We start from the raw sequence: 27450 nt of genomic DNA, 5'->3' as shown, positions 1-27450 counted from the left end.
GCACAGCACGGCACGGCACAGTTTTTTCCTTTTTTTCTCGTAAAAAACACTCAAAAATATTTGAATAAAATTTAACTTGATCAATTCGTCTGCACCGTATGTATCGGCCGAGAAATTTCGTGAAAAATTATTTTCGAAAAATTTTGAAATTTTTTTTTTGAAATCTGAAAAAAAAAACCATAATTTGAATAAAAACCTGGATAAATTGTATTTTAACAGTTAATGGGGGAGGGTGGGGTTTGGGAAGTAACTGAAATTGATCACCTCAGAGTTCCCTGCCATTGTCAAGCCCCTTAAATTTAAAAATCAAGGAACGGGGCTGAAACGGCCCGAAGGGCCGTCAAGCCCTTAAATTTAAAATCAAGGAACGGGGCTGAAACGGCCCGAAGGGCCGTCAAGCCCTTAAATTTAAAAATCAAGGAACGGGGCTGAAACGGCCCGAAGGGCCGTCAAGCCCCTTAAATTTAAAATCAAGGAACGGGGCTGAAACGGCCCGAAGGGCCGTCAAGCCCTTAAATTTAAAAATCAAGGAACGGGGCTGAAACGGCCCGAAGGGCCGTCAAGCCCCTTAAATTTAAAAATCAAGGAACGGGGCTGAAACGGCCCGAAGGGCCGTCAAGCCCTTAAATTTAAAAATCAAGGAACGGGGCTGAAACGGCCCGAAGGGCCGTCAAGCCCTTAAATTTAAAAATCAAGGAACGGGGCTGAAACGGCCCGAAGGGCCGTCAAGCCCTTAAATTTAAAATCAAGGAACGGGGCTGAAACGGCCCGAAGGGCCGTCAAGCCCCTTAAATTTAAAATCAAGGAACGGGGCTGAAACGGCCCGAAGGGCCGTCAAGCCCCTTAAATTTAAAAATCAAGGAACGGGGCTGAAACGGCCCGAAGGGCCGTCAAGCCCTTAAATTTAAAATCAAGGAACGGGGCTGAAACGGCCCGAAGGGCCGTCAAGCCCCTTAAATTTAAAAATCAAGGAACGGGGCTGAAACGGCCCGAAGGGCCGTCAAGCCCTTAAATTTAAAAATCAAGGAACGGGGCTGAAACGGCCCGAAGGGCCGTCAAGCCCCTTAAATTTAAAAATCAAGGAACGGGGCTGAAACGGCCCGAAGGGCCGTCAAGCCCTTAAATTTAAAAATCAAGGAACGGGGCTGAAACGGCCCGAAGGGCCGTCAAGCCCCTTAAATTTAAAAATCAAGGAACGGGGCTGAAACGGCCCGAAGGGCCGTCAAGCCCCTTAAATTTAAAAATCAAGGAACGGGGCTGAAACGGCCCGAAGGGCCGTCAAGCCCTTAAATTTAAAAATCAAGGAACGGGGCTGAAACGGCCCGAAGGGCCGTCAAGCCCTTAAATTTAAAATCAAGGAACGGGGCTGAAACGGCCCGAAGGGCCGTCAAGCCCCTTAAATTTAAAAATCAAGGAACGGGGCTGAAACGGCCCGAAGGGCCGTCAAGCCCCTTAAATTTAAAAATCAAGGAACGGGGCTGAAACGGCCCGAAGGGCCGTCAAGCCCCTTAAATTTAAAAATCAAGGAACGGGGCTGAAACGGCCCGAAGGGCCGTCAAGCCCCTTAAATTTAAAAATCAAGGAACGGGGCTGAAACGGCCCGAAGGGCCGTCAAGCCCCTTAAATTTAAAAATCAAGGAACGGGGCTGAAACGGCCCGAAGGGCCGTCAAGCCCTTAAATTTAAAAATCAAGGAACGGGGCTGAAACGGCCCGAAGGGCCGTCAAGCCCCTTAAATTTAAAAATCAAGGAACGGGGCTGAAACGGCCCGAAGGGCCGTCAAGCCCCTTAAATTTAAAAATCAAGGAACGGGGCTGAAACGGCCCGAAGGGCCGTCAAGCCCCTTAAATTTAAAAATCAAGGAACGGGGCTGAAACGGCCCGAAGGGCCGTCAAGCCCTTAAATTTAAAAATCAAGGAACGGGGCTGAAACGGCCCGAAGGGCCGTCAAGCCCCTTAAATTTAAAAATCAAGGAACGGGGCTGAAACGGCCCGAAGGGCCGTCAAGCCCCTTAAATTTAAAAATCAAGGAACGGGGCTGAAACGGCCCGAAGGGCCGTCAAGCCCCTTAAATTTAAAATCAAGGAACGGGGCTGAAACGGCCCGAAGGGCCGTCAAGCCCCTTAAATTTAAAAATCAAGGAACGGGGCTGAAACGGCCCGAAGGGCCGTCAAGCCCCTTAAATTTAAAAATCAAGGAACGGGGCTGAAACGGCCCGAAGGGCCGTCAAGCCCTTAAATTTAAAATCAAGGAACGGGGCTGAAACGGCCCGAAGGGCCGTCAAGCCCTTAAATTTAAAAATCAAGGAACGGGGCTGAAACGGCCCGAAGGGCCGTCAAGCCCTTAAATTTAAAAATCAAGGAACGGGGCTGAAACGGCCCGAAGGGCCGTCAAGCCCCTTAAATTTAAAAATCAAGGAACGGGGCTGAAACGGCCCGAAGGGCCGTCAAGCCCCTTAAATTTAAAAATCAAGGAACGGGGCTGAAACGGCCCGAAGGGCCGTCAAGCCCCTTAAATTTAAAAATCAAGGAACGGGGCTGAAACGGCCCGAAGGGCCGTCAAGCCCCTTAAATTTAAAAATCAAGGAACGGGGCTGAAACGGCCCGAAGGGCCGTCAAGCCCTTAAATTTAAAAATCAAGGAACGGGGCTGAAACGGCCCGAAGGGCCGTCAAGCCCTTAAATTTAAAAATCAAGGAACGGGGCTGAAACGGCCCGAAGGGCCGTCAAGCCCCTTAAATTTAAAAATCAAGGAACGGGGCTGAAACGGCCCGAAGGGCCGTCAAGCCCCTTAAATTTAAAAATCAAGGAACGGGGCTGAAACGGCCCGAAGGGCCGTCAAGCCCCTTAAATTTAAAAATCAAGGAACGGGGCTGAAACGGCCCGAAGGGCCGTCAAGCCCCTTAAATTTAAAAATCAAGAAACGGGGCTGAAACGGCCCGAAGGGCCGTCAAGCCCCTTAAATTTAAAAATCAAGGAACGGGGCTGAAACGGCCCGAAGGGCCGTCAAGCCCCTTAAATTTAAAATCAAGGAACGGGGCTGAAACGGCCCGAAGGGCCGTCAAGCCCCTTAAATTTAAAAATCAAGGAACGGGGCTGAAACGGCCCGAAGGGCCGTCAAGCCCTTAAATTTAAAAATCAAGGAACGGGGCTGAAACGGCCCGAAGGGCCGTCAAGCCCCTTAAATTTAAAAATCAAGGAACGGGGCTGAAACGGCCCGAAGGGCCGTCAAGCCCTTAAATTTAAAATCAAGGAACGGGGCTGAAACGGCCCGAAGGGCCGTCAAGCCCCTTAAATTTAAAAATCAAGGAACGGGGCTGAAACGGCCCGAAGGGCCGTCAAGCCCCTTAAATTTAAAAATCAAGGAACGGGGCTGAAACGGCCCGAAGGGCCGTCAAGCCCTTAAATTTAAAAATCAAGGAACGGGGCTGAAACGGCCCGAAGGGCCGTCAAGCCCCTTAAATTTAAAAATCAAGGAACGGGGCTGAAACGGCCCGAAGGGCCGTCAAGCCCCTTAAATTTAAAAATCAAGGAACGGGGCTGCGCCTAACCCTAACCCCAGTGCCGCGGCACCGTGCCGTGTCCAAACTGAAATTCACTGAATGGAGCGGCACGGCACGGCACGTGCCGTGCCGTGTCCGTGCCGCAGTGCCGTGCCGTGCTGTGCCGTAGACCTTTCCCCACCCTGCCAAAGATAGACAAGGGAATGGTCTACTTCAGACTCCTACACATAGCGCCGAAAATTCTGAAGGAAAAAGACTTGCGAAATATAGGAAAAGTTAGGATTGATGTGCCCTCAACCATCTCGCAAGTCGTTTAACGAAAATGAGCCGAGTCTGGTCTACAATTTATAACTTTCGTAAAGAATACCTAATGTCTGCCCTCACCAGTCTCAAGAGCGACCTTTCCAGGTCCAGCTTAGGTAGAACAATGGCTGGAGAGCCGACTGCTTCCCGCGAAGAAGTCGAAATTTGCAATCTCATCCTCAACTCCGACCAACTGTCCTCTTTCGATCGTACCTATCTTTCCTCCCTTGGTTTGTTCCAAAGAGAAAACGAATACAACGTAACATAATGAGAAATAAATGAAATTCAAAATCGACATTTGTCTAACGAAAATTTCCATGGCAAAATTAGAAATACGTTCATCGACAAGTGTTCGGTTTGAATATATAAATAATTTTATTCTCGATCATCTGCGTGGTCATTCGAATGCTAAAAACGTAGATGGAGTAGAGCGAAATACGTACAGGAAGGTACAGATGCTACAGAAAATATGAATAGTTAATGAAATTTCTTGAAGAGTTCAAATATCCTCTTTCGGAAAATCGTTGCGAGTTCAGTCCAGTAGAACTCTAACAGTAATCAGCTTAGTGCATTGAGCACATTTGCAAGGATTCCTGAGGAGGCAGCGATACCTCCTAAAATTCCCGCTAATCGTGTCAAAAGCCCGACGAAACTCTCACGGTACTCGGTGATGCTGACCCCAAGACCGGAAAAGTCGTACCTTAACAATCCAATAACCTAAAAGCCGTAAGCGCCCTTTGGAAAGGGGCTCAAAGACGTACTTGATGGTGACGCCTGGTTTCTCAGATTTGCCAACGTGCTGGGTTACCGCGTATTGGTACGCTTTCTGCTGAAATTTGAAGGTCTTCAGGTCAGTAGGAACGACCTAAACAGAGTGATTCTCGAACCTCGGTTTTCGCTGTACCTTGACAACGTAAGTTGTATCGTCCGTCTCTTTCTCTTGAATCTGAATATCGCCGTCAAGTCCGTAAACAAGTCCGCTTGAAGGATCCCCGAAGGAAAAATGATCGATTCTATGGCTGAAATTAGCCTTTTTGCCCTGAAAGAGCAGTCGTTACAAAAATGCAAATGAAGATTTCGTCTTACATCTTGAATCTGCGCACCCATGCCCATCATCGGCATCATGAACATCCCCATGATCGCGTCTAAGCCACCTGGGAGACCAGGAATGCCACCCACTCCTCCGCCGCTGATTTTGATCGTTCCAGCGATTTTTTGTAATTCTATCGATCCCCAGACGCGGCAGCCTTGCGGTTCGCTTGGGTCTAGGTTGATTTGGACAACTTTATGCATCATTCCCTGATCCATCATTTTCTTGTTCTTTGCGCGACTCAATTCTAAGTGTTGGACATCGTGACCTTCTCGCAAAAGCTGATCCCTAAAAACCCTCGTTAAGAATTCCTTCCTCAAGTTAAATTCACCGCATATTCGGATCGGTCATAGATTCCTTCATCTTCAACAACTTCGCTCTTTCCAGCGCTTTTTCTTTGGAAAGCTCAAATTCGGCGGCGTCTTCTTGAATTTGAAAGTTGTAGCCCCATGCGTCGCCCGAAGAATCGGCGATATCGGCGCTGATCATGTGACAAGGAGAGTTGAAAGTAATGTCCATGTTGAGATGCATCTTCGACTCGTAGTCCGAATCGACGTCAAATTCGTATTTGATCTTTGTCGTCGTAAACCAGACCGTCATTTCGCCCAGCAAGAGGAGCAACATCACGGAAAACGTAATCACTGAAAGGCTGAATAGACTCTATTTTTGAAAAAACATCAATACCGGTGCAAAAGCCTCCCTGGGACGTTTTTGGCGCTTCGGCTTCTTCTGTAATTTTCGTAAATGCATCGAGTTCTCTAAATTTCTCCAAAAAAGTTGAATTTTCTTCCTCTGGCTCGCTTGGAGCTATGTTTCTTCTCCTAAGCCCGCTCATTTTCTAGTATTCGATTGGGCAGTACTGGTTGTAAAAACGATATTTGTGGAGCACTCTCTCTTGCCCCAGACACTCGCTAGCACCAGATCTCGCTAGCACTTTTCACTCACCTGCGCTTTCTTAGCAAGAAAGTGCAGAAGAGTTTTTGGTGCAGATGAGAGTCGGTGCAGGAGAGTTTTTAACTTTGCGTGGGCGGGCGAACTTATCGAATATATTTATTAGTGAGAAAATTTTCTCAACCTGATTTTGGTAGAACTTTTTGTTACTCATATTAAGGATATAGCCTATGAAATTGAACTTTCATAGCGCCCAAATGCGACGTCGGATCATTTTATTTCAAAAGCAATCCCAACTAAAAATGTACGCAAAACTCGATTATGGTACTTTTTTAAAATTTTTCATTTGAAATTCTCTCTGTAGAGCGTTTTGAAATCTTACGATCGCGATTTCTCGAAATTTTTACATTAAATCGCTAAAACAAAATCCATGACTGCATTAGCAAAATGATAAACTAGAATATTGTGGCTGAAAATTTTTCAATCTCGGGCAAATTTTCATTCTAGTGTTTTCCTCTTTCTTGCTTCTGTTTTTCTTCCATGCGCGCTTTTTTGGGTCAAACCAATCAGAGCGCTCTTTCAAACGCGCAGTTTCTCTCGGGAAAGAGGAGTCGAGAGATTGAGCACCCAGCGGAGCGTTTTTTACACTATTCACGCGCCGAGGAAGCCTCATGGAAATGGCTCTATAATCGGTTTTTGTCGGAATTAGAGAAAACCGAAACCACAATTTTGTAGATAAGGGTCTAGATTACCTTTCTATCAAAAAAACTCGACCGATTTAATGTAAAAATTTCGAGAAATCGCGATCGTAAGATTTCAAAACGCTCTACAGAGAGAATTTCAAATGAAAAATTTTAAAAAAGTACCATAATCGAGTTTTGCGTACATTTTTAGTTGGGATTGCTTTTGAAATAAAATGATCCGACGTCGCATTTGGGCGCTATGAAAGTTCAATTTCATAGGCTATATCCTTAAGAATCAGAGTTCCAAAAAACGCAAAATTCTCGCGTGCACGTGCGTGCGCGTGCGGCGAAATCCGAAATAAATGCTAAGACTGCGGATAAAGGGTGAGGAAAGGTATGAATTTTCCTCATATTTATTTTTGTGTACAATTTTATACATAAAAATGTTATTTTTACAAAGAAACGGTAAATAATCAATAAATTATTCAGAAAAATAGAAGTAATTTTTGTTTGAGTCTACGAGACTGGATATTTTTGAGCAAAAAATCAGCTTCTCGAGAAGAAACTAAATAAAGAAATTATTTATGCATTACTGGTTTCTTTATTTACTTTTCCGAAGTACTGTAATTTATCAAAATTTGATATAAACAAATTTTAAAATTTCAAGTATTGTAAATTATAAAAAAAAATATTTTCCACCGCCCACGCAAAGTGAAAGACTCTCCTGCACCGACTCTCATCTGCACCAAAAACTCTCCTGCACTTTCTTTCGAGGAAAGTGCAGGCGAGTGAAAAGTGCTAGCGAGATCCGGTGCTGGCGAGTGTTAGGGGCAAGAGAGAGTGCCCCGATATTTGTCAAGTTTTCATTTTGTAAATTTTCTCTAATTTGCCACCGAGGATGAGCTGGCGCTGGAAAGCCAGTTTTATTGGCGACGCGTAGCCAATCAGCGCTCGTGGAAATTTAGATGATCCGTTTTGAAAGATGGTGCTTTGAAGGCCTGGTGGATGGAAGCAATGACACTGTTTTTTTTATGTTTCCGACGTCATTATCGACCCTCTGTAAAAAAAGGATGAGTATATCCTGAGATTATCTTAACCCCCCTACGCCACAGAATAGAGCTTTAGCTCTCATTTGAGCCCCTTTGAGACGCTGTACGATGATTGTACTCCGAGAACATAGACTCCCAATATGAGGTTAAAATTGGCGAAATCGGGTATTTTCGGGTTGATGACGTCATTTGTCAAAGATCACGTGACATTGACATTTGCTCAGTGTCCCTACGCCACAGATCAGACCCTAAGCTACATTTTGGTACCCTCGGGAACTCTCTGCGACTTCTCTGGTCGGAGAACATAGACTCCCCAGTTGTCGGAAACATAAAAAAAACAGTGTCAATGGTTTCATTTCTAGACTTGCTACTAATGTATCACAAAAGCGCAAAAGTCAGAAATTTCGGGAGATCCGGCAATAAAATTATAAGTGAATATAATCCCACGAGAGAATGTTTCGGCGGCTAGAAGAATTCGTTACGTCGTACGGGAACTTTGGAAAGTGTTTTAACTGCGACGAGTAATATTCCTCTTTATTTCCCATTTTTATTGCGTTCCTTAGTCCATGCGAATCTACGGGTGTGATCAGAGGAAGAAGATTCTGCGAGGGATGCAAGGAATTAAATTATCCGAAGGAAGACACCATTTTCCGAGAGTCGGACGCAACATTCAAATGTCGTGCAGAAAACTGTGGAGCGGAGAAACTCTCTTTTCGAGAATTCTTCATTGGATCTTGTTGTGAGGCCGCTTTGGCGAAAGAACCTTATGATTTTATTGGTAACTTTTTGCTTTAAAATCTTGACACTAATAAGTTTGAAAGCTGCAAAAGACGAGCACGAAATAATCAACAAGATCTATCTACAAACGAAAAAAGAAAGACATTCTTCTTTGACAGCGTCCTTCTTTGCCAAAAGAGAACTGCGATCAGCGCGCGAATCATTGAAAAAAGCTCAAGAGAATGTTTTAACGGCAGAAGATAAATGCAAATCTACTGCGTTGAACGTCTGCAAACTGAGGAGTTTGCATGAAAAAAGTGAAAAACGAGTGCTTCTTGTTACCAAAGTTGCCTTTCAGCGTCATGGTATCTTAAAGATATTTTATGATTTCATATTATGATAAGTTTTATATTCAGAATGGCCTGCAGCTAAGAAAGCAAGACACGATGAAGTGAACGAGAAACATCAGTGCAGGATCTGCCTACATCCCTACGATGACGACCGCCAAGAAGCAATCATTATCCCTTGCGCGCACAAGTTCTGCTTTTACTGCATCGCGGCCCTCCATGAGAAGAAGTGTCCAAACTGCCGGGCCTACTTCACTGTCAAAGATGTCTACAAAACTCATTGATTATTTTCCTGGGTGCTAGTTCGCCACTATTGCATAAGGTCTGATTTTGAATCGTTTAGAAAAGAATAAAATGATGATAACAAATTTGAACTCTTTCTTTACATTTCGTAAGTCATTTATGAACTTCTCGCCAAGTACTTTTCATTGTCGGCCGCAAATCAGTCAACTATCGCCTCCTACATCCGGTCTGCTTTGTTCCTCTCCATAATTCCCTGGAGAATCGCCTTTATGTTGACAACGGGTCCAGCTTCGAAAATCAACTTTGCTCTGAAAAGTGAGCAAATCCGTCCTGTCGACCGGATTCCCGATCACAATGCATCGCAAACAGAAAAAGTCAAAAGTGTTTTATTCCAGCACAAAAGTAGAATCACTGAAAATCAAACTGATCAGCAGCTCGCTTTTCTCAGTTGTAGTTTGTAGTTGCTAGGTACGAAAATCAGAGGAGAGGCTGTGAAAGTTGTTCTTTTTGTATAATGGCAAATAGTACCACTGCTATTACTAGTACTACCAGTTTACCGACTGTGCAAGAGCAGGAGCCAAGTAATTTGGCAGAGATTTATGGATCGTTTTTGGAGTGTGATGGAAATTATCACACGGGGAAGCCCTTCCAAGATGTTTACTCGACGATTTTTGTGATTGCTTGGGTTCAACTTGTCCCAGGTACCAAAATAATAACAGAATTTTTATCAAGAAGAGATTCTAAAACACCGAAAGAGGGCTAGATACTTGAAAAACCATCTTTTTCTAGCGCTTCTTACAATTCTCCACTACACCTCAAGCATCTTCGCAAAAGGAAAGCACATCATCTGCTGCTGCGAAAGTTGGAAGAAAGCAAAAGTCATCGCCGATGACAGAACAGAAGTCGACGAGATGGAATCCCCGCCTGCCCGATACAGGTGCGCCAGATTTTCAATTGAAATTCGCCAGCGCATGAAAAACGCTACATTGATTTTGAAGGAGCGAGTCCTTTTATGCAACCGTAAGAATTTCAGAATAAGCTCGAAATTTTTAGAAAACGAGGTGGACCTCACGAGGAGGAGGATGATGTAAGACGGGGAACTAGAAAGCGCTCGAAGAACAGGATGTGTTGTATCGGTAAGTTGTAAAAGTTTCCGTCTGTTGTCGGGTCCACATTTGTTGAAAATTATTAGCGGAGGTTTATATAAACTTGACGCCATATCGACGAAGCAAAACAGTCTGGCTCTAGGATAGTATGGACTCCATACTATGGAGTTTAATATTATCGATTTATTCCAATTTGCCTTTCTTTCAAAGCAGTTTACCATTACTGTCATCTTTAGTTTTCGCGCGGAACTTGTTGACGGCCATCAATTACATCATCGTCTTCGCAGCTTTCGTCTCCTGCCTACTCCTTATCATCTCTTACCTGAGGCAGCAAGACACCGACCGAACAGTCAATTCTGACGATTTCGCCCTTTTCCGCGCCTCTGTCTTGGTCCAATTTATCCTCTCCTGCTTGGTAAATCAAATAGCGCGGCGCTAAAATGCTTCAAAAATATTAAAATTTGTTTAGGGAATCATCTATTTGCTTGTAATGCCTTGTGTAATGTACTTTGCTCCACTGCCGGAACGAGGGATTTCAGGAAAGGGTCGTAAAATTGCTCGGAAGAATGAAAAAAGTGTGCGATGGCCGGGAATCGAACCCGGATCTAATGCTTGGAAGGCATCAATGCTGACCATTACACCACCAACGCTTGGGAGGGTCGCCATTATTTGCCTATATATTGACAAGTACCAAAAAGGGATGAGAAAAAACAGGTTTTGACGACCCTTGAAAGTTTTGATGTTCAACGCTAGAATCAATCTTCAACTCGCTATTTATACCTCCATGATTGCCTGTAAGTAATCATTTTCGCTGGCAAATGGTAAATTCGAAAATCTTAGGGTTTGTACTGAGCTTCGTGTTTACGTTCTTTGGATTTTTCTACACTTATGGTTCTTGTGGAAAACTTGTGGCAGATGAAGTTTGAAGTTGTATTTATAAAAGGATTTTATATGCATGTGGTTGAATAAAGTTTATTTTAAACAAATTATTTGGCATTTTTTCTGTCGATAAGTGGAGAAAATCAACATCACTTTAAAACTATGCAACCATAGGGGCTTAAAAACAAGTTGCATAATATAAAATGACGCTTTTTCAGCTCCAAGTTTCTCTGTTTTTCAAAGCTCTCTCAGCTCTTTGGAGCTGCGGAAATCGCCTCTCGCATGTAGTCGCCTGTAGTGTGTGCCCAAATCCCGTCTGTTTGGGCACAAGTGTACTTCTCGCCCATATTTTCTATAGAAAAGCGCGCTCCTTGAATTCTCTCTCAAGAAAAGCGATTTCAGCGCGTGTGAAAAAATGCTACTCGAGATTACCCAAACTCGTGGTGGTGGCGGTGTTCACCAGCTGCCATCCGGCATTCGAACATCATCAAATCACCTGATGTGGATGTGTACGGCCGCTAAAACACGCAGCGTACCGGCGGACGTGTGTTTTGGGCTCTCTTTAATTGCCACATTCCAACCCAAGAAAAAATTCTTAGCTAATACATTCAACTTCAAATACGGTAAGTCGGGCATGAAATTCATCGCTGAGCTATCAACCTTTACGGAGATTAAAAAATAGGCTTCTGTAATTGTGCTCTTTTTCGCCACCTCAAATCTTCAAACAAAACTAACAGTGGAAGAAAAACATAAGCAAAAGTAAAAATGAAGAAAATCGTGTTTATTTTTCTGATAAAAAGTATCGTTGGAAAATGCACCCTATCGAATGGAGTAGAGATTGATGCCTCAAAAGTCATTTGCAGACGATTGAATAAGGCTCTGAAAAAGTTCCTGAATACACAGACGAGCAAAAACAATACAGTTGCGAAGAAATCGGAGAGCTTGAAAATGGACTGGTCTTCTGCACTTCTGATAACTCTGTTGGCTCCGTTTGTCAGGCCTTTTGCTCGGCTGGATATAAATTGAACGGACCAGCGAGAAGATATTGCATGTATGAAGAGTTTGCTGCTTCGCCGATTCGATGGAGTTCTGACAAAGAAATTGCCTGCAATCGAAAGCAGCTCGATTCGAGTTGCTTGTTCAATAACGGCGGATGCTCGCACAAATGTATCGACAGAGGATTCGGCGAAATCGAATGCACTTGTCCTTGTGGCTCATTTTTGGACGAAGATGAGAAAACTTGCAAGGCAGCAGAAACTTGTCCGTTGGATGTAACAATCGCAGTTGACACAAGGGACAGAGTTTGTGGAGACAATCGATTCATTGGTGTTATTACTAGGACATTGAATGGGATTTTCTCCGTTTTAGATGGAAACTTGCCGGTCAAAAGCTTCAGAATCATCTATCTAAGAGATGGGCTGGCTCACGTAGATGTAGATCTGGCGAATTCCGCGAGCTACATGACAACGCTTGGGTCTCTCTTTACGACTCCTAATTTCTGTACGACTTCTTCGGATACCACGATTTCGACGATTTCTCCAGACGACAGTAATGCTTCTGTGTTCCTCTGGCTTCTGAGAAATCCGCTAAAGGGCATTGCTTACGAAAACTCCTCTCCTGATAAGATTTTTGTCCTCACTTCCAAATGGGTGAATGACAAATTGGATGCATCCATCTGTGGTGGAGGCCAATGCATAGACGAAAACGAAGACTTGCTTATGAATATCTGGCGGATGAGTTTTACTCGAATCGCGTCGCTTTTTGACCGGAAAAAGTGCTTCAACCGGCAGCAATCTACCAATTTCATGTGCAACTCGAACAGCATGACACTTGAAATTCCGATTTGTCAACTCAATGGACTCACCGCTGATGATATCGTTATCAATAATGAAAAGTGCCCTTCGGTTGTTTCTGAATCGAGAAATGGAACGTATATGCGATGGGATATTGGATTTACCGACTGTGGAATCGTTCCTAGAGAAAATGGCGATCTGGTTGAGTACAAAGCTGTGTTGAGGACGTTTATCAGCGAAGAGACAGTCATCAAACCGGTTATGCCACACCTGAATTTGGAAGTAAAATGCGAGCAGCTTGTTGAAACCGAATTCGAAGTGACTGATGAGTTCCATGCTATTGATGAGTTGTACTTCAATGCTGAGGTATGTTCGTCAATTATTCAGCATTTATGCTAATTCAACTAGACGGAGACATACACGCCGAGAATGGACATGCAACTTTTCGTCGACAAAGATTTCACCGTAGAAGCAACTACTCTCTATGTCAATCAAGTTATATATGCCCAAGCCTCGGTTGAGTACAACGCAACAGTTCAGGAATGCGTCAAGAATTTATTAAATTATATAAAATTGAATGGGGAGGAAATTTCTTCATGTATCACCATGAGCAGATGGTTCTTTAGTTGGAACTTCTTTTGGCGTCTTTTTCGGTAGAACTATTTGTTTTGGCTCTTCTTTTTGTGTACAGAAGAATGATCTTATGGCATAACTTGAGTACCCGATGGTAGAAGTGACGAACAAAAGTGTCAGTAAAAGATTGTCGAGATTGAGTTCGATTTGCTTGAAGACGACCCCTTTAAAAATCAGTATGCGATCAACTGACTTCTACTTTAGTTACCTTTGCGCAATGGTGCACCCATTAAATCTTCTCGGAAAGCCCAATGGTTGAGAACGTTATTTTGCGGAAGACGATCGATCAATACTTTTTTGAAGTCTAAATAATGTCAAAATATAGGAGTTTATTGCAGTTTGCTGAACGTTTTCGGTCGTGAGACCATCATCAGAGCTCACGACCGAAAACGTTCAGCAAACTGCAATAAACTCCTACATTTATCTACACGATGTCAATTATCAATCACGCAATGTCAAAATAGGTTAAATTTTAGTTTAGAATTACCAGCTAGAGGATTGTAAGCAAAATGATACATGGTCTTTGGAATTTTTGAGGGGAAAACTGTGTTGAAATTTGCAAAAGCAATTCATTATCAAAAATGCTCTAGAAAATTCATTGACGCCACGAAAAGATAACAAATTGCCGGGCATTTACTGAAGACCAACCAAATGTGATTTGGACGATGATTGAAGATGGCTGTCTACTAGACGATACAGTAGAAATTCTACCGCGCGATCCGGAGACAAAGAAGACGCGATTTTCCTTCCTAGCGTTTCAATTTTCAAACAACGAAGATGGCAATGTCATCATTCAATGCGACTATCTTCTATGCTTGGTTGATCGAAACTGCGCTCCTGTATCTGACTGTAAATAAAGCAAGTGATAGTGAGCGTCGTAAATTAGTTTCAAAATTTACTCGCTGACAGTGAAGTAAAGGTGCAAACTTGTCGTAATTTTTGATGATGATCAGACAATCGCAGTGTGCGAAAGGCTAGGTGACGAAAGACGCTTCAGTTACGTGTTAGTCGCCTTACAGTCACGCAGCACAGTAAAATCCAAAGTTCTTCTCCACAAGAACACAAATCAATCATCTTTTCTTTCGAGCTTTTGTTTTGCTAAGAGATAGTTTTGCGAAAATGACAGGTAAAAAAATATCGAAATAATTTGTAAAGAAACTTTTAAGAACGAATTTCCATGAGCTTCAATATTGATAGTTCAATGATCAAGCTTGCCCGGGATGCTGACGAGGGCGTTATTCCTGCGGAAGGCCAAGTTTCCGAGCGAGGCACAGTCTGGAAGACGGGCTCAGGATTGGGACTATAAATCTTAGATATTTCTTCTCGTTCACACGCTAGGAATTAAAACGACATCTATATTTCATAATAATCTAATTAGCAGACCGAATCATGATAAAATAAAGCTTTCCAGGTGTGAAAAACAATAAAATTGATGGAACCAAAAAAGATGGAATTTTACGGCCAGATTCTTCGGCGAAAAACGCGATCAAAATTGAAATACGGTAACTAAAGAAAGAATCAACTAGACTGTTAATTAAAATAGGAACAAGGAAACTGGTAAAGTCGTCGCGGAGATGGGACAGCAATAAATACTGAACTTACTATTGGATAATAAATTAAAATCATACTGAAACTTTGCTACTAGATTAATATGTCTTCGTTGTTTTCAAAATTGAAAGTGACTTTTCTTGTTCGCATTGAAAATCAATCAGGGCAAATGAGCTCATTCGGAGCAAATTCAAGTGAAAGCTTCATTATTATGAACTCAAAGTATCTTACTCGCAGATATTTCAGGTAAAATAATGTCAAATGACGCGGAAAATCTATTATGTTAAAGAAGTTTATGGAGAGAAAAACAAGAAATCTGTGATGAACCCGAGCCAGCTATCAGACCACAAAGCTCAATTACGGCGACAATCAAGAAAAATAAAAAGAAAAATAAGCTAAGGTTTTCTACCAACCATTGAGTCGTTGGTGTTCTTTGAAATTTCAGGCGGCAGCTGAAAAAGGAGCTGAAGATGATATTTTCTGGAAGAATGTGGCTTCGATTTTGCTTGACTTGTCAGCCTTACAGGATCGTTCTGGGTTAATTTTTCAAATACTTGAAGCAACCTCAGAAATTCAGAAATATCAAAGGCCCCAATACGATGACCCACAGTCCTTGGACGAAGAATTCGTGAGGAGGGTGAATGTCCGTCATCTAGGAGAAGAAAATGAGGAACTCGAACGAGAGCATCTTCGTTTACAAGAGATTGCTAATCTCGACCTTGAGTCGCTTTCAGGGTCGGACACTGGAATGTGTGGTGATCGTTTCTTTTATGTTTTTTTTTTTATTCCTACGCGTTTTTCTCGCATCCTAGCCGTTACAACTTCCGCCAGATTGACACAATAATTACGTATAACTTTCACCAAGAAAAGTTGTTTCTGAAGCCGAGGCTGATCTCGACGATGACACGGACGAGGAAGCAGATGAATCCGGCGGCGACAGCGACGGCGATGACGAAGAAGAATTCGACGAGGATGAAGAAGACGACGAGGAAATGTGTGAAATTATAATCGCTGAGTCGGTGTACATCTAATCATTGCCCAATATTCACTACCAATAAATGTCGTTTTATGTTGAAGTATTTCTATGTTGACGAAATTTTCAGGGAAGAGGAGCTTATAGAGCAAATTGAAATGGAAATAGATGATGCGGGGATGGACAATGACTTTGATGACGGTGGCAGGTAATCTTTTAACATCTATAACCGGCTATCAGTTCATTCATTTACAAGTCTTGCAGACCGTGTGAGGTCTTTGAGAGGAAAACCGTCTTTTTATTATGAAGACATTATAAAACGAAGACAGACAAAATACTTGTCTCCTATAGAAATTTTCTAGGACCGCTGTTTGACATTTTTAATTTTAGCAATTTGATGGAAGACGACACGAATGAGGAGATTCTCGATGTTGACCAAGGAAATTGTTCGACTAAGAAAGCCGATTAATCTTTTGAAAACTTACACTAGAGTCTATAGGAAGTTTTTTTTGCTTAATTGTATAGGAAAAATCACACTCATTCATTCACTCGTCAAACTATAAAAAAAGCATTTGAGGAGATAACAGAATTGGATGACTATTCTTTTCCTATACAGTCGACCTTTGTTCAAGACACGAATCCAAGGTACTTTCATTCCTTAGGATCCTCAGGAAATGATCCTACGGAGAGAGATCTTGAGATTCTAGGAGCTGTGGGTCAAATAGTCAACAGATATTTCTATTGAAAAAGCCAAGTGTGACCTTCAAGATTCCTATCATCAATACCCTTAGGAAAATTAATATTTACTCTTTTAGTCTTAATGTCAGGTCCTATGCAAACTCAAGAGCAACATCTGCCTTTTCCTACTCCTATTTCTTCAACTGAGTATTTCATAAAATAAAATAAAATAAAAAAACAATAACAATCGGCTCGATTGATAATCTGGTAGTCAAGGCGATTTTCAATCAAACACATTTCAATTCAAATTTGATTAAGGAAGTTCGATAAGTTCGAACACTACGCGTAAATATTTAACCATTATTTTCAGTCTTAGTTTCTAAGAAGCACATTGTCCAAAAGAACATTCTGGCGGAGGTCCAGCTCGAGGGGTTATTCACGACCACGCTACTATAAAACAAAGCAAACGTTTCTCAGAAAAACCAGCCACGCATAACATGTTACGATAGGAAGATTTTATCCTAGGGCAAAGAGTTACTGCGCCCTCATCTAGTGGAATGAAATGAAATAATATCAAAAAAGAGAGAAATACAAAAAAAACTGGGAAAATTGAAATGCATCAGGAGAGACAAAAGAGTTCCTATGAATGTTTCAATTGAGAATTCAACTATAATATGTACAGAGAAACACAGCAGATTCCTCAGCTCAGGTATGTATTCAGCCGTAAAAACAATCATAGTCTTACCTTTTCCTACCTTTTTCCTAACTAACATCAATAAGAGGCGCTATTTGAGTGATGTTAAAAAGAAAGCCGACCGCATACTTCCTCAAAATGAAATTTTCCTTCGAGGAAATGAATAAATCGAGTTTCAGAGCTGCAAGTATGGTTACGCCTGTGGAAGAATTTACTGAAATTATACGAATGTACTCGGACGAATACAGAAATTATAATGGCGGGCCTGTTAAATGTATTCATATGCACAATAGCTTCGCGAAATATGTTTCAAATGTCGTCAAGAAGTTCGATAGTACAGGTAATTTAGCCATGCAATGACTGTAGATTCAATTGTCTCAAGAACGGCTACGCCCAAAAATTGACAAATGAAATTGTAAATAACGTAGCAACAAAGTTCATTAGTCATGGAAAAGAGTCGTACGTAGGAAGTTATAGGGTCGTTATTTGAGCAAACAATGAAAAGTATAATTAAAGACAACCACCATTCATTTCCGTTTATTCTCGCGTCATTACACAAACTCGTTTAGCAACGGAAATACCACTGGAAAACGAGCCTTTATTACGAAAAATCTGCCGAGTCGACTCTTTGGATCCTAAGAATATGAAGCTAAAATGGGCGATTCTCAAACAGAATATTCTAGCAATCGATGGAACGCCTGTCAGACCACGGTAAGTGTTCATTTTTCCTATGAACTTCCTAAAGACGACTTGTAAAGAAAGACCTCAAAGTTTAAAAGTGCATTCAAAAGCTTTTCTTCTTTGTTACGGGGATTTTGTGTTTTCGAGTCTCGGAGACAGGCCTCTTTGTTTTCAAGACGACCGAGAACTTGAAAGAATCGTAAAAACGTGCCTGGTGCAAACGTGCGTAACATTCTTTTAGGGTGATGGATCCGCAGTTTTACATGAATCAATACGAACCACGTTCTGTAAATTACGACAAGGTCGATGCGGAGGAATCACTCGCCCGCCGTCGACTGCAAGAAAGTTGGAAGCATTTCGACCGCTCAACGAAGCGACCAAACTCGTCTGATATTCCCTCAACATCTGGTCCATCCCCGAAGATAAATAAATGGGATTTCGATGGGATCAAAAAAGCGCAAGAACAACAAGACAAAGAAGACCAAGAAGCCGCTGAGAATCAAAAGCCAGAAGTGCTAAATTTTGAACAATCTGAAAACAAGGAAGAGAACCAGCCAAGCTCAAAAAGACAAAAAATAGATCCAGAAAACGAGCTTTGCATCCTCTGCCGAGAGAACGATCGAAGTCACGCGTTTCTCCACGGCTCACTAGAATCGGACGATGCCTCTGCCCATTTGGTGGCGTGCGAGCAGTGCGCTCTCAAGTGGCAGTGGGCGACGAAGGGATGCCCTTACTGTAGAAAGCCTTGTGTTAATATTCTTCGCATTTTGAAGTGATGAAACTTTATCGACTACGAAATGTCAGTGATTCACTCACAATAATGAGGGTGATTCTACTCCTAATTACACTCATCTCCGTTTTCACTGGCAATTTTTCGAATGGGACGTTGCAATAACAATTAGAGCCGCTTATTCAAAGGCTATCTTCTTCATTAGTAGCTTCATCATAGATTTAGGCATCATACTACTGTTCATTTTCCCTGTTTAATTTTGACTGTTCTGTAAATTGAAAATACATTTTTTATAAATTCATTTTCTTATTGGCTTCTTGGCTTACTGGTATTGGCTCTGGAATCGGATAAACTTATCTCGAGTACAACCGTATTCTGAGTTTGGTACCGCTCAAAGGAAGCGCATTGTATTTTCGAACGGAATTTACTACTAACAAGCGTCATTACGAGATGCTTCAAAATTTGGAGTGCGGAGGGGCTGGCCCAGGCACTGGCAGGTAGATGCGTTATCATTCCGGATTAGATAAATATCCGCGCGTACCTGAGCGATGGTATATATTTTCGCGAGTTTAAATATTTCCGTTTGTAATTAATGCTTCGAGGGTTGATTCCGCGCGAAAATCCGGACTCAGATAAAATCAACCGCGCCCAAACTTAGGTTACATCCACTCTATTTTCTATTATGGTTTGTGATTGTTTCGAGCACTTCAGGTACTTGAAGCAATAAATATTCTTTATTTACAACGAAGATGATTGTACCGCTCGTTATTTTAATCATACGGATTATTAATCAATTAGCATTTTTATTAGTTTTTTCGCTCCTATAGACTACGCCTAGGAAAAAGTTGTTAATTCAATAGTTGTCCTCGTTCGATCTTTGTCAAGTTCTCTTCAGATAAGCACCGGTTTTGTTTGACAAACAGGGATATCCGATTTGGTATTGACAACTGAATGATAATTCTGTCAGCTTGTTTGATTTCTTTAAAAATTCCTACAAATTATCCTATCAGATATGTCCATCAAAATTCATAATCTGACCTTCGAACCGAGTCGTGGTCCTTTCTCTAAGGGGTTTTCAATAAAATTGTTAAGTAAAACATAAAATTATGCGTGCGTCAGTAAATTTACGAATCTATTCCTCATTTGGCTAGACGGAATCTTGCTTGAACTAGCTTCGCTGGACGTTTTTTCTCCTTGGAAGGAAATTTGGAAGGCCTTTCAAAATGATGGGCTAAAATATTATCTGCAAATAAAAGCGAATATGTCTGATGCGAATATGAAAGATCAAACAAGTTCATTTCCCTCGAAAGTAAATTTCTCGTTTTCGTGACAATTTAGAACGAACAGACTCATAAATGTCTTTTTTAAGATTTATTTCTTCAAATAAAACAAGCTATTTAACCATTTTTCGCGAGATAAGAATCTCCTACAGGAAAAGAATGTTACAGTTAGGATGGAATACGTATTTACAGTATTAGGTCTCTTATTTTAGTAAATATGATTGTCGATTCTTTTTTTATGATTTACGCCACGTGAGGCTGCTGGATCTTGTGAAATTCAACTTGCGAATGAATCGTCAGATTTCCGCCGCAAGATGGGGAATAGTTTTCGTCCTCGTCGACGACTTCTTCTGCCGAGGATCGGGAGAATTTGGATGGAGATTCTTCGTTTTTAGCCCCCGCGATTCCACGTGATTGACGCAGGTTTTTGATGATGCGGAATAGCCGACCTAGAGAAGAGTTGATATTTGTTGATGGTAAAGAGTTAAGCACTCACGTGAGCTTTTTGCGGATTGCTCAAGCTTCTTTTCTGCGGATTCTCGTTGTCGACGCTCGTTTTCGTAGAGTTCTCGTAGTTTTTCTAAAAAAAATTTTCATTGATAAAGTAAAAAAATAAATTGTAAAGGGCAAATTGAAGTTTAAATTCCTCTCTTTCAAATTTAATTGAAAAATAAGGGTGTCACATTGCTAAGTCTAGGACAAAAATTCAATGTAAATAATCAGATTTTTAATAATTTTAAACTTACCAAGCTCAGCTCTAGCTTCTTGATTCCGCTTTCTAGCATTTTCCGCTGCATATGTAGCCAATTTAGAAGCCAGCACTAGAATAGACTCGCTTTCCTCCGGCTCCGAGATCATCTCGTCCAAGCGCTCCAACATTTCCGGTACGCGCCGGGCTGAAAATTTCGGATTAAAACTTTGCGCTGAAGCAAGATCCCCTTTACGTGCCCTTTTCCTCTGTGAAATTTGATTCCTGCAGAAATTGAGAAAAATTGATAATGGAGAAATTAGCGTTTCGAAATTTTAATGTGAAACATTTGAGACTCAATGTGAAAATGTCATGCGCCTCGCTGAACATTCCTGATGACATTTGGCGACATTTGGCCACTTGTGTTTGCAGAAAAGTGGCAAACGGCCGGTTTAATATTCGTTTTAATATCCGTGCTCATCCCGAAATGGCATTTTCAATGCGAAATCCTCCTTTTCTGTAGCAGCAGATTGTAGAACGCAAATAATGCCGCGCAATTAGAGCTGCAGATTGGATTTGCCCGTGAATCAGACGTAAATTTACACCGTTTTCCTCATCTATTTCCGATTTCTTGAGAAAAAAAAAATTAAAAACGACTTCCTTTTTTAAATATATCAAGCTGCACGCGGCTTCGAAAAACGCTAGAAATCAGAATTTTTTCGAAAAATTTTGAAAAAAAAATATAAATTTTAGTTTTTACCTGCTGTAGCTCGCTCAGAAGGAGACCTAGGCGAGCAATTCGGATAGGCATTATTCTGATTTTCCTTCTTTCCCGCTTCGATTCCATTCTCCGCGCCTCTCATCTGCGCGGCCATGAGCGGAGTAGGCAGACCAAGGGCCGCTCCAGCGGCTCCAAAAGCAGCACCAACGTTGACCGGCGCCGAAGTTGGAGGAACTCCATTTTGAGCTGCTGTTCCATTCTGAGCGCCAAGCTGAAGGAGCGGATTCGCGAGGAGTGGATGTGGCGGCTTTACATGGATTTTCGGATGCACGAAAAAATGTGATTTTTATAGAACAAAAAACATTGTCGGCGGAATCAAAGACATCGAGCGACATTTCCTTATCGCCAAAGTGGAACTAGTGAGAACCAAAATTGACTTCCTTATTTTGATAAGATCGATTTCAGCAAATTAATATTTTCACTGCTAGCAGGATTAAATTGGAATAGGTATAAGATTTTTTTCTTCACGCGAAATTCAGAGCTTTTTGTCAGGAAAATTAAATAAGGGCGTCACTATAAAAGTTGAGAAGCCGCTTGCGGCTTCAAGCAAACGAAAACTGAAGCCGCGGCTTTTTCTATTTTTCGCTCGAAGCCGCAAGCGGCTTCTCAAACATTATTATTATCTTTCTGAGAATTTTTGAAGAAGACTTCGATTTCGGAAAATCACTCTTCCCAAAAATAAAAAATATGAAAAAATTGTCGGATTGAGTTTTGTATGCAAAACAAGGAGCTCTTTGTGATAGCGTCGTTTCAAAATTGAAATATCAAAACCGCGCCACTCGTGCCGTTTTCGTTATCGCAATTGTGAGACAAATGATATTTCCATTTCTCCAATTTACTAAAATTTTAATCCCAAGTGCCGTTTGACCGAACAACTCGTGCGCAAATACGCTTATCATTTTTCATGTAATTTGAGTGAAAATTCTGGTGATGCGAAAACCCGTAACATTACGAGGCCCATGTGTTGGTAGTGGGCGCGGAGGGCTTCTTGGGCCTTGGCGTAGATGCCGGATTGAGCGCCGGGTAGGGCGGGAGCGGAGGTAGAAATCGCCTGGGCGGAGGGAGAGGTGGTGATTTCCTCGTCGGAGCCGGCCTTGTTGCTCGCTTCGTCGTCGTCGCCTTTGAATTCGTCGATTGTAGCGGTGGGTAGAGATTCTGAAAAGAAAAGGTCAAATTTTCCAACCACTTACTTAGTCAGAATTAACTCATTTGGGGATTTTAAGCAGGAAATTTGCATCATACAATTCATTTTAATGATTTCTACAGATGCCTCTAAACATAAGACCACCCTTGACCCTAGCTCTAGAAGACTTTGTCTACCAAAAATGCCAAATCTACAAATGGAATTCATATTCGGAGCTCTATTCATTTGATCTAGTCATTGATTGGCCGTAGAACAGCGCCACCAGTCAGAGATGAAATGTAAGTTTTCTCCAAATCCGGTCACCGGCGGCGCCCTTTTCTTGGCCCCAGTCCCGAATAAAAATGAAAAAATGAATCAATTCTAGCGCAATATTCTCACGCTTCTTCCGTTGTGATTTTTGAGGAAAATCATTTTTTCAAATTTCGATATGCATCACGCAAACGGGAAAAGATTCCTCCTCGGTCTTCTAATCCCGCGTTGCCAAAATACGCACACGAAGAATAATTCTTTCGTTTAGTTCTCTCCTCTCAGAGAATTTAGAAATTCTCAATTTGTTCAGGAAAAAAGACCGGGAAAAGAAGAATTAGCGCTGGAAATGGAAAACCAGAGCTGGCGGTGGTGGTGTTTATATTTCAATTATCCCGGTCGGTGTTGTATTCTAATAAAATGTGTTTTGTTCTGTTATGGCAGTTTTGCGGTCGACGCAGTGTAAGTCAATTAGCCACGCTTGATTTACTGAGACACTTTTCGGCTTTTTGTCTTTTTCGAAATGAAAATGAAAAATTGACTAAAATCGGCTTTCACTTCAAGTATCAAACTTGGCTGGAGATAAAAGCTCTCTTTGTATTTTCCTTTTCTTTATCTCAAGTGTAATACATTTATACACCCAAAACGGGGGTAAACAACACTTGAATCCATTCTTGCCGAATCTCGATTCTCGCGCTAGTGCTCCGGAAACGATCGAACTTGGCGATAATGGGTTGCGCGATAATCTGTTGGGGGAAAAACATTGGACGCGTTTTGGGACAACTCTCACCTTCAAAGGACGTCTTCGGCATCTTGGGAGGTGTCGCTCCAAGGATTGGAGGAGTGGGAGAAAAGTGAGGGGGGAGGAATCGTTTTGGTGGTCGTCCGGGTCTGCTAGAATCATTACTGTTAGAAAGGGAAGAAAGCGAAGGCGGAAAATTACAGAAGATTGAGATGATGATTTTGGCGAAGCCGCTTCGCAGCTTCATTTTTAGAAAAGCCGCTATGCGGCTTTTTATTTAAGCTCTTTTTGAACTTCAGTTTTTCCTTGAAGAATGCCTGATAATTTACCTGGAAGTAGTACAGTCTTGGTAGAGCGTTTCAAAATCCCTTCTAGTGATCAGCTTGCATCGATTCACTCCAGGCTGGATGGCTCCAAGACCTCGTAGCGTTCGCACCTACAGTTGCAGTTAGTAACTCACTTCTAAGAAATGGTCGCATTCAATCCAGCATGTCAAAAGAAAGAAAGAGACTGGGCCGAAGTGCAATCGGATCCTATTGAATTGGAGATGGGAAACATTCAAAATTATTTTTTGAATAATAGTTATGAATAGAAATGTTATACCCCTTCGGGCGCACAATGGCGGATGCGAAAAGAGAGAAAAAATGTTTCTTTGTAACTGAAGATGCGCGTAGTTACAGAAATCGCCGCTTTCTTTAGTAATTCAGCTTTGATATCCACGCGCAATCCGAGACGGACTCGATCAAGGTAATGGAGAGCGAAATTTGACAAATTTCAAGCAAGCAAGCGGCGAATTTGAAAGATTAATAATAATACTCATAAAGTGTAGAATATCATATAACACTGACCTGTTCGACATTGCAGACAAGCGGAGTGATTGAGAGCCGCTTCAGCTTTGTGTAGACGGTGTGTAGGCCACCGACGAGGTGTTTGAGGAAGATTTCGAATGCCTAAAAATTTTAGTGAGAAAAAATTAGTTATCTCGAATTTTGGGTTTGGGAGTCCCAAAAAGCCTATTTGGAATGGGGTCCGAAATTGGAGGTTAAACTTATTTATGAAAGTGATTTTATGGATCAGGGTTTTGATTGGCAGGTAGGCCAAATACAGCAATCTTATTGGTAATCCAAAATGCACTTCCATAAATTGGTTTATTCCGAAATTGGACCCTCAGAATGGGTAAGAAAATAAAAAATCACTAAGAAAATATTTTCCGAACTTCCAAAAAATTATAACCAAAAAAGATAAAAAAAAACCTGAATATAGAAGAGGGAATGAAGAATAATTCCTTATCTAGTGCTCATCCTTTGCAGGTGGCCTGCCGCTTTACGTTTACTAATTCTTTGCATTTCGGATTTTCTGGTTTTATCGTCCTCTCGCGCCGAAAACAGTGGCACGCGACGAATGAAATTAAATTTTTAAAATTATCTAAATCGCTCTCGGTCCGTATATCATCCACATATTCGCAGATAAAAATTATAACTCTAATTTGGAGGCAAGTGACGCAGAAAGTGGCTTGTCGGGCTGATCGCCCAGCTTTAGATTCTATCGCCAAGCCCAAAAGTGCGGAAGAGCCAATTCCGAATTTCAAATGCAGAATTTCATTAAATGTATATATATTTATAAGACGCAGAAATCGAGCTTTCGCGAAAATGAATGGATGCGGATACCGAGCAGGATTTACGATTAATATTCAAATTTGAGCGATTTTTCAATTGACGAATGCGAGGCCGGATTTGCGAAAGGCGGATTCTGCGTCCGGGCGCAAAATGGATAACTCCCTTAATTCGTGTCCAATTCAGTTGAAATATATATGTATAAACTTCGAGACTAATCATAGCCCTCTACTGGACAAGTTCTACAGACCTAACTGATTTTAAGACCACCCAAAGCTATTGGACGAAGAGCAACAAGGGGCAAACCTGTGGCAAGCAGATGTATTCTTCATGGTTGATTGTGAACGCAGCAATTTTGTGGCCGTGGACTTCGACAAGTCGGCACTCGTTATTTTGAGGCGTGGATTCGACGGGAGGAGGAGTCGAGTAGACGGGACGGTCCATCGCAAGACGATCTTGGAAGTTTTGGGAGAGCCGTTGCTGAACATGCTGTAAAGCAATATATTAGCATACAGGTATTGTTTAGTCGACAAAATATGTCTTAAGGGACTTCGGGGTTGATTTTCAAAGCGAAGAAATAACGCTAAGGAAAAATATCATCTGAAAAAGTCAGAAGCTTTGTCCAATGATATGAACTCTCTGGTAAAAAGCTGATTACCTTGAAAGAAGCAAGAAGCTGAGCCGGGTCCATCTCTGATAATCTTCAGTGTATTTTCTTTTTTTTTATTTATAAGGTTTATACGATCTAGTTGAGTGTGTAAGTTTGATCTGTTTGAGTAAGTTGTAATGCGGAATTTGTTTGGCGCTAGGTGCGTTTCACAAAGGTGTTTCGAATTGGAATCGCTCAGCGCCCACTTTGGCGGAGGGCGCCATTCGCAATTTTTGTTGCAGAGATGAAATTTTTTTTTTCGAATTGCGGCGGTGGAGCAGGTGCGCCGCGGCCAGTTCTATGCAGCAGCGTTGGAAAATTTCGATAAATTAGTCCATGAAATCGCGGAAGACGACTTTCCTCTGCCGAATACTTTCGATTTGGGAGTTGGAGTGTACCTGTTGCGCCTTATATGATAAAGTTTAATTTGCTTTCAAAACAAGATTTTTTCATCAAATTATTAATAGAAATTAAAGTAGATCAGATTCTGAAATGTCGGAATTTTTTTCCTTCATAAACTAAAAGCGATTTTTGGCTTCACAAATTGATGATAATCTGAGTGGTCTAATCAAAGCCTCAAATTTGCGATTCATGCAAAACAAAAAATCATTTTGAAAATCGCATTTATTTCCACATTTATCATGGTGGTTTTTGCTAATCGGAGAGAATATCTTTTTCCAACTGTAACTTATTGCTTGCCTAATTAGCCTATCAATTGTGGACGTGGTAATTACCAGTTTACTTGTTGCAGATCTTTTGACACTTCGAATAATAGTCAAATTAAAGCGAGAACGAATGCTTCTCGAATCCTGATACTGAAGCAGTTCGGTTTCCAGGCAGTCTGCCTAGATCCGGATTAGCTCTTTCTACATTGAATTGTGACTTTCTCCCGAGTCGCAGACAAAAGCGCCTAAGAGTACTAGAGTTGAATGATAAATTTGAAAAATCGAAAAAAGAAATTTGTTTCAAGCCACTTTCCAAGTGGACCCAATTGTTACAAAGGCGCCTGTCTCTACATCTGAGCAAACCTCTCAAACTTGAGCGGTTCTACTCCATTTTCGATGCTAAAAACGTATCCATCTTATTCAATTTTCGGATAATGATTCTTATATAAATTTTTGGCGGTTTTCCCCCAAAGAAAATCCAATTATTAGCAATAATCCAAGAAATACAGTGATTGATACAGTGAGATACTATCGGCATTATCGTTTTAACTCAACAGTAAGTCGGCTTGTAAGTAGAATCTAAATCGACTCCAATGATCGATGGGCTCATTTCAACTGGCTCACCATAATTGCTGCGTGCCCAAAAAAGAAAAACTTCAAACGCATGGGCGATTTGTATTTCTGAGCAAAAAATTAGGCCACCAGATGAGTCCCCATCGATCTGTGCCCAAAAGGATTCCTGCCCGTTTTTGAAAAACATTTCAAACTGATTAATCTCCTGCATGCTTCGATTTTTCAATAGCAATTCGTCACGTTCTATGTTTTTCTCAGAATATGGAATTTGCATGAATATCAAACACAAATTTAGGTACCAATACACCGCTTAATATTTTGTCTAAGGCAACTTGTCTCAGCAACCTATATAGAGCCTGAGTCAGGGTCTTGAAAACGCGTTATTGAAAAGTAAAGCAATTTCAAAACCCTGACTCAGGTGGTAGAAGGGGGTTATCTTTCGAGCTGCCCCTAACCCAAATCCAGGGGGCAATGCCCCCCCCCCGGAACCCCCCACTTAAGGCCTAAACCAGGGGGCTTCGCCCCACGGACC

The 27450-nt window shown here is 41.7% G+C and overlaps 6 protein-coding genes, 1 long non-coding RNA gene and 1 other non-coding gene across 12 annotated transcripts; 4 read left to right on the top strand and 4 right to left on the bottom strand.

Annotated features, from left to right (window-relative positions):
- Nucleotides 1–4150: 4150 nt before the first annotated feature.
- Nucleotides 4151–7398, bottom strand: LOC145709352 (endoplasmic reticulum-Golgi intermediate compartment protein 2-like). Of its 2 annotated transcripts, XM_081787044.1 has the most exons (7): nucleotides 7306–7398; nucleotides 5577–5757; nucleotides 5224–5533; nucleotides 4889–5180; nucleotides 4707–4841; nucleotides 4564–4667; nucleotides 4151–4502 (listed from the first exon to the last, which is right to left on the bottom strand). In XM_081787044.1, the coding sequence occupies exons 2-7, from the start codon at nucleotides 5725–5727 to the stop codon at nucleotides 4361–4363; spliced, it is 1134 nt and encodes a 377-aa protein (XP_081643170.1). In that variant the 5' UTR covers nucleotides 5728–5757; nucleotides 7306–7398; the 3' UTR covers nucleotides 4151–4360. The 2 variants fall into 2 exon arrangements, with proteins under 2 accessions (XP_081643170.1, XP_081643162.1); XM_081787036.1 differs by lacking the exon at nucleotides 7306–7398 and having other exon boundaries at nucleotides 5577–6087.
- Nucleotides 7399–7472: 74 nt separating this feature from the next.
- LOC145706230 (uncharacterized) lies at nucleotides 7473–8940 on the top strand. Of its 2 annotated transcripts, none has more exons than XM_081783741.1 (4): nucleotides 7473–8036; nucleotides 8079–8293; nucleotides 8337–8597; nucleotides 8649–8940. In XM_081783741.1, exons 1-4 carry the CDS (start codon nucleotides 7969–7971, stop codon nucleotides 8861–8863), a joined length of 759 nt encoding a protein of 252 aa, XP_081639867.1. In that variant the 5' UTR covers nucleotides 7473–7968; the 3' UTR covers nucleotides 8864–8940. The 2 variants fall into 2 exon arrangements, with proteins under 2 accessions (XP_081639867.1, XP_081639866.1); XM_081783740.1 differs by having other exon boundaries at nucleotides 8637–8940.
- Nucleotides 8941–10506: 1566 nt separating this feature from the next.
- On the bottom strand, nucleotides 10507–10578 carry TRNAG-UCC (transfer RNA glycine (anticodon UCC)). The gene has a single exon. It is a non-coding gene; the product is annotated as a tRNA-Gly (tRNA).
- A 1552-nt stretch (nucleotides 10579–12130) lies between these two features.
- Nucleotides 12131–13512, top strand: LOC145695652 (uncharacterized). Its single transcript, XM_081772654.1, has 2 exons — nucleotides 12131–12966; nucleotides 13009–13512. Exons 1-2 carry the CDS (start codon nucleotides 12268–12270, stop codon nucleotides 13255–13257), a joined length of 948 nt encoding a protein of 315 aa, XP_081628780.1. The 5' UTR covers nucleotides 12131–12267; the 3' UTR covers nucleotides 13258–13512.
- A 729-nt stretch (nucleotides 13513–14241) lies between these two features.
- Nucleotides 14242–14864, top strand: LOC145711385 (uncharacterized). The gene is made up of 4 exons (XR_014135170.1): nucleotides 14242–14359; nucleotides 14400–14525; nucleotides 14681–14735; nucleotides 14777–14864. It is a non-coding gene; the product is annotated as an uncharacterized LOC145711385 (long non-coding RNA).
- Nucleotides 14865–16770: 1906 nt separating this feature from the next.
- On the top strand, nucleotides 16771–18838 carry LOC145702709 (uncharacterized). Its single transcript, XM_081779974.1, has 4 exons — nucleotides 16771–17141; nucleotides 17306–17466; nucleotides 17696–17837; nucleotides 18049–18838. The coding sequence occupies exons 1-4, from the start codon at nucleotides 17107–17109 to the stop codon at nucleotides 18581–18583; spliced, it is 873 nt and encodes a 290-aa protein (XP_081636100.1). The 5' UTR covers nucleotides 16771–17106; the 3' UTR covers nucleotides 18584–18838.
- A 1067-nt stretch (nucleotides 18839–19905) lies between these two features.
- Nucleotides 19906–21727, bottom strand: LOC145707453 (uncharacterized). The gene is made up of 4 exons (XM_081784985.1): nucleotides 21266–21727; nucleotides 20564–20713; nucleotides 20314–20397; nucleotides 19906–20266 (listed from the first exon to the last, which is right to left on the bottom strand). The coding sequence occupies exons 1-4, from the start codon at nucleotides 21378–21380 to the stop codon at nucleotides 20061–20063; spliced, it is 555 nt and encodes a 184-aa protein (XP_081641111.1). The 5' UTR covers nucleotides 21381–21727; the 3' UTR covers nucleotides 19906–20060.
- Nucleotides 21728–22166: 439 nt separating this feature from the next.
- LOC145703791 (SKI family transcriptional corepressor 1 homolog-B-like) lies at nucleotides 22167–25848 on the bottom strand. Of its 3 annotated transcripts, none has more exons than XM_081781183.1 (6): nucleotides 25690–25848; nucleotides 25338–25520; nucleotides 24267–24368; nucleotides 23748–23854; nucleotides 23467–23570; nucleotides 22167–22441 (listed from the first exon to the last, which is right to left on the bottom strand). In XM_081781183.1, exons 1-6 carry the CDS (start codon nucleotides 25720–25722, stop codon nucleotides 22182–22184), a joined length of 789 nt encoding a protein of 262 aa, XP_081637309.1. In that variant the 5' UTR covers nucleotides 25723–25848; the 3' UTR covers nucleotides 22167–22181. The 3 variants fall into 3 exon arrangements, with proteins under 3 accessions (XP_081637309.1, XP_081637317.1, XP_081637323.1); XM_081781191.1 differs by having other exon boundaries at nucleotides 23467–23567; XM_081781197.1 differs by having other exon boundaries at nucleotides 25338–25511; nucleotides 25690–25841.
- Between the last annotated feature and the right edge of the window lie 1602 nt (nucleotides 25849–27450).

This window comes from Oikopleura dioica, chromosome 1 (assembly GCF_907165135.1).
Source record: "Oikopleura dioica chromosome 1, OKI2018_I68_1.0, whole genome shotgun sequence".
In the NCBI taxonomy this organism is placed as follows: Eukaryota; Metazoa; Chordata; class Appendicularia; order Copelata; family Oikopleuridae; genus Oikopleura; species Oikopleura dioica.
Note: the sequence above shows the minus strand (reverse complement) of the source record. Positions and strands in the feature narration are given on the sequence as shown.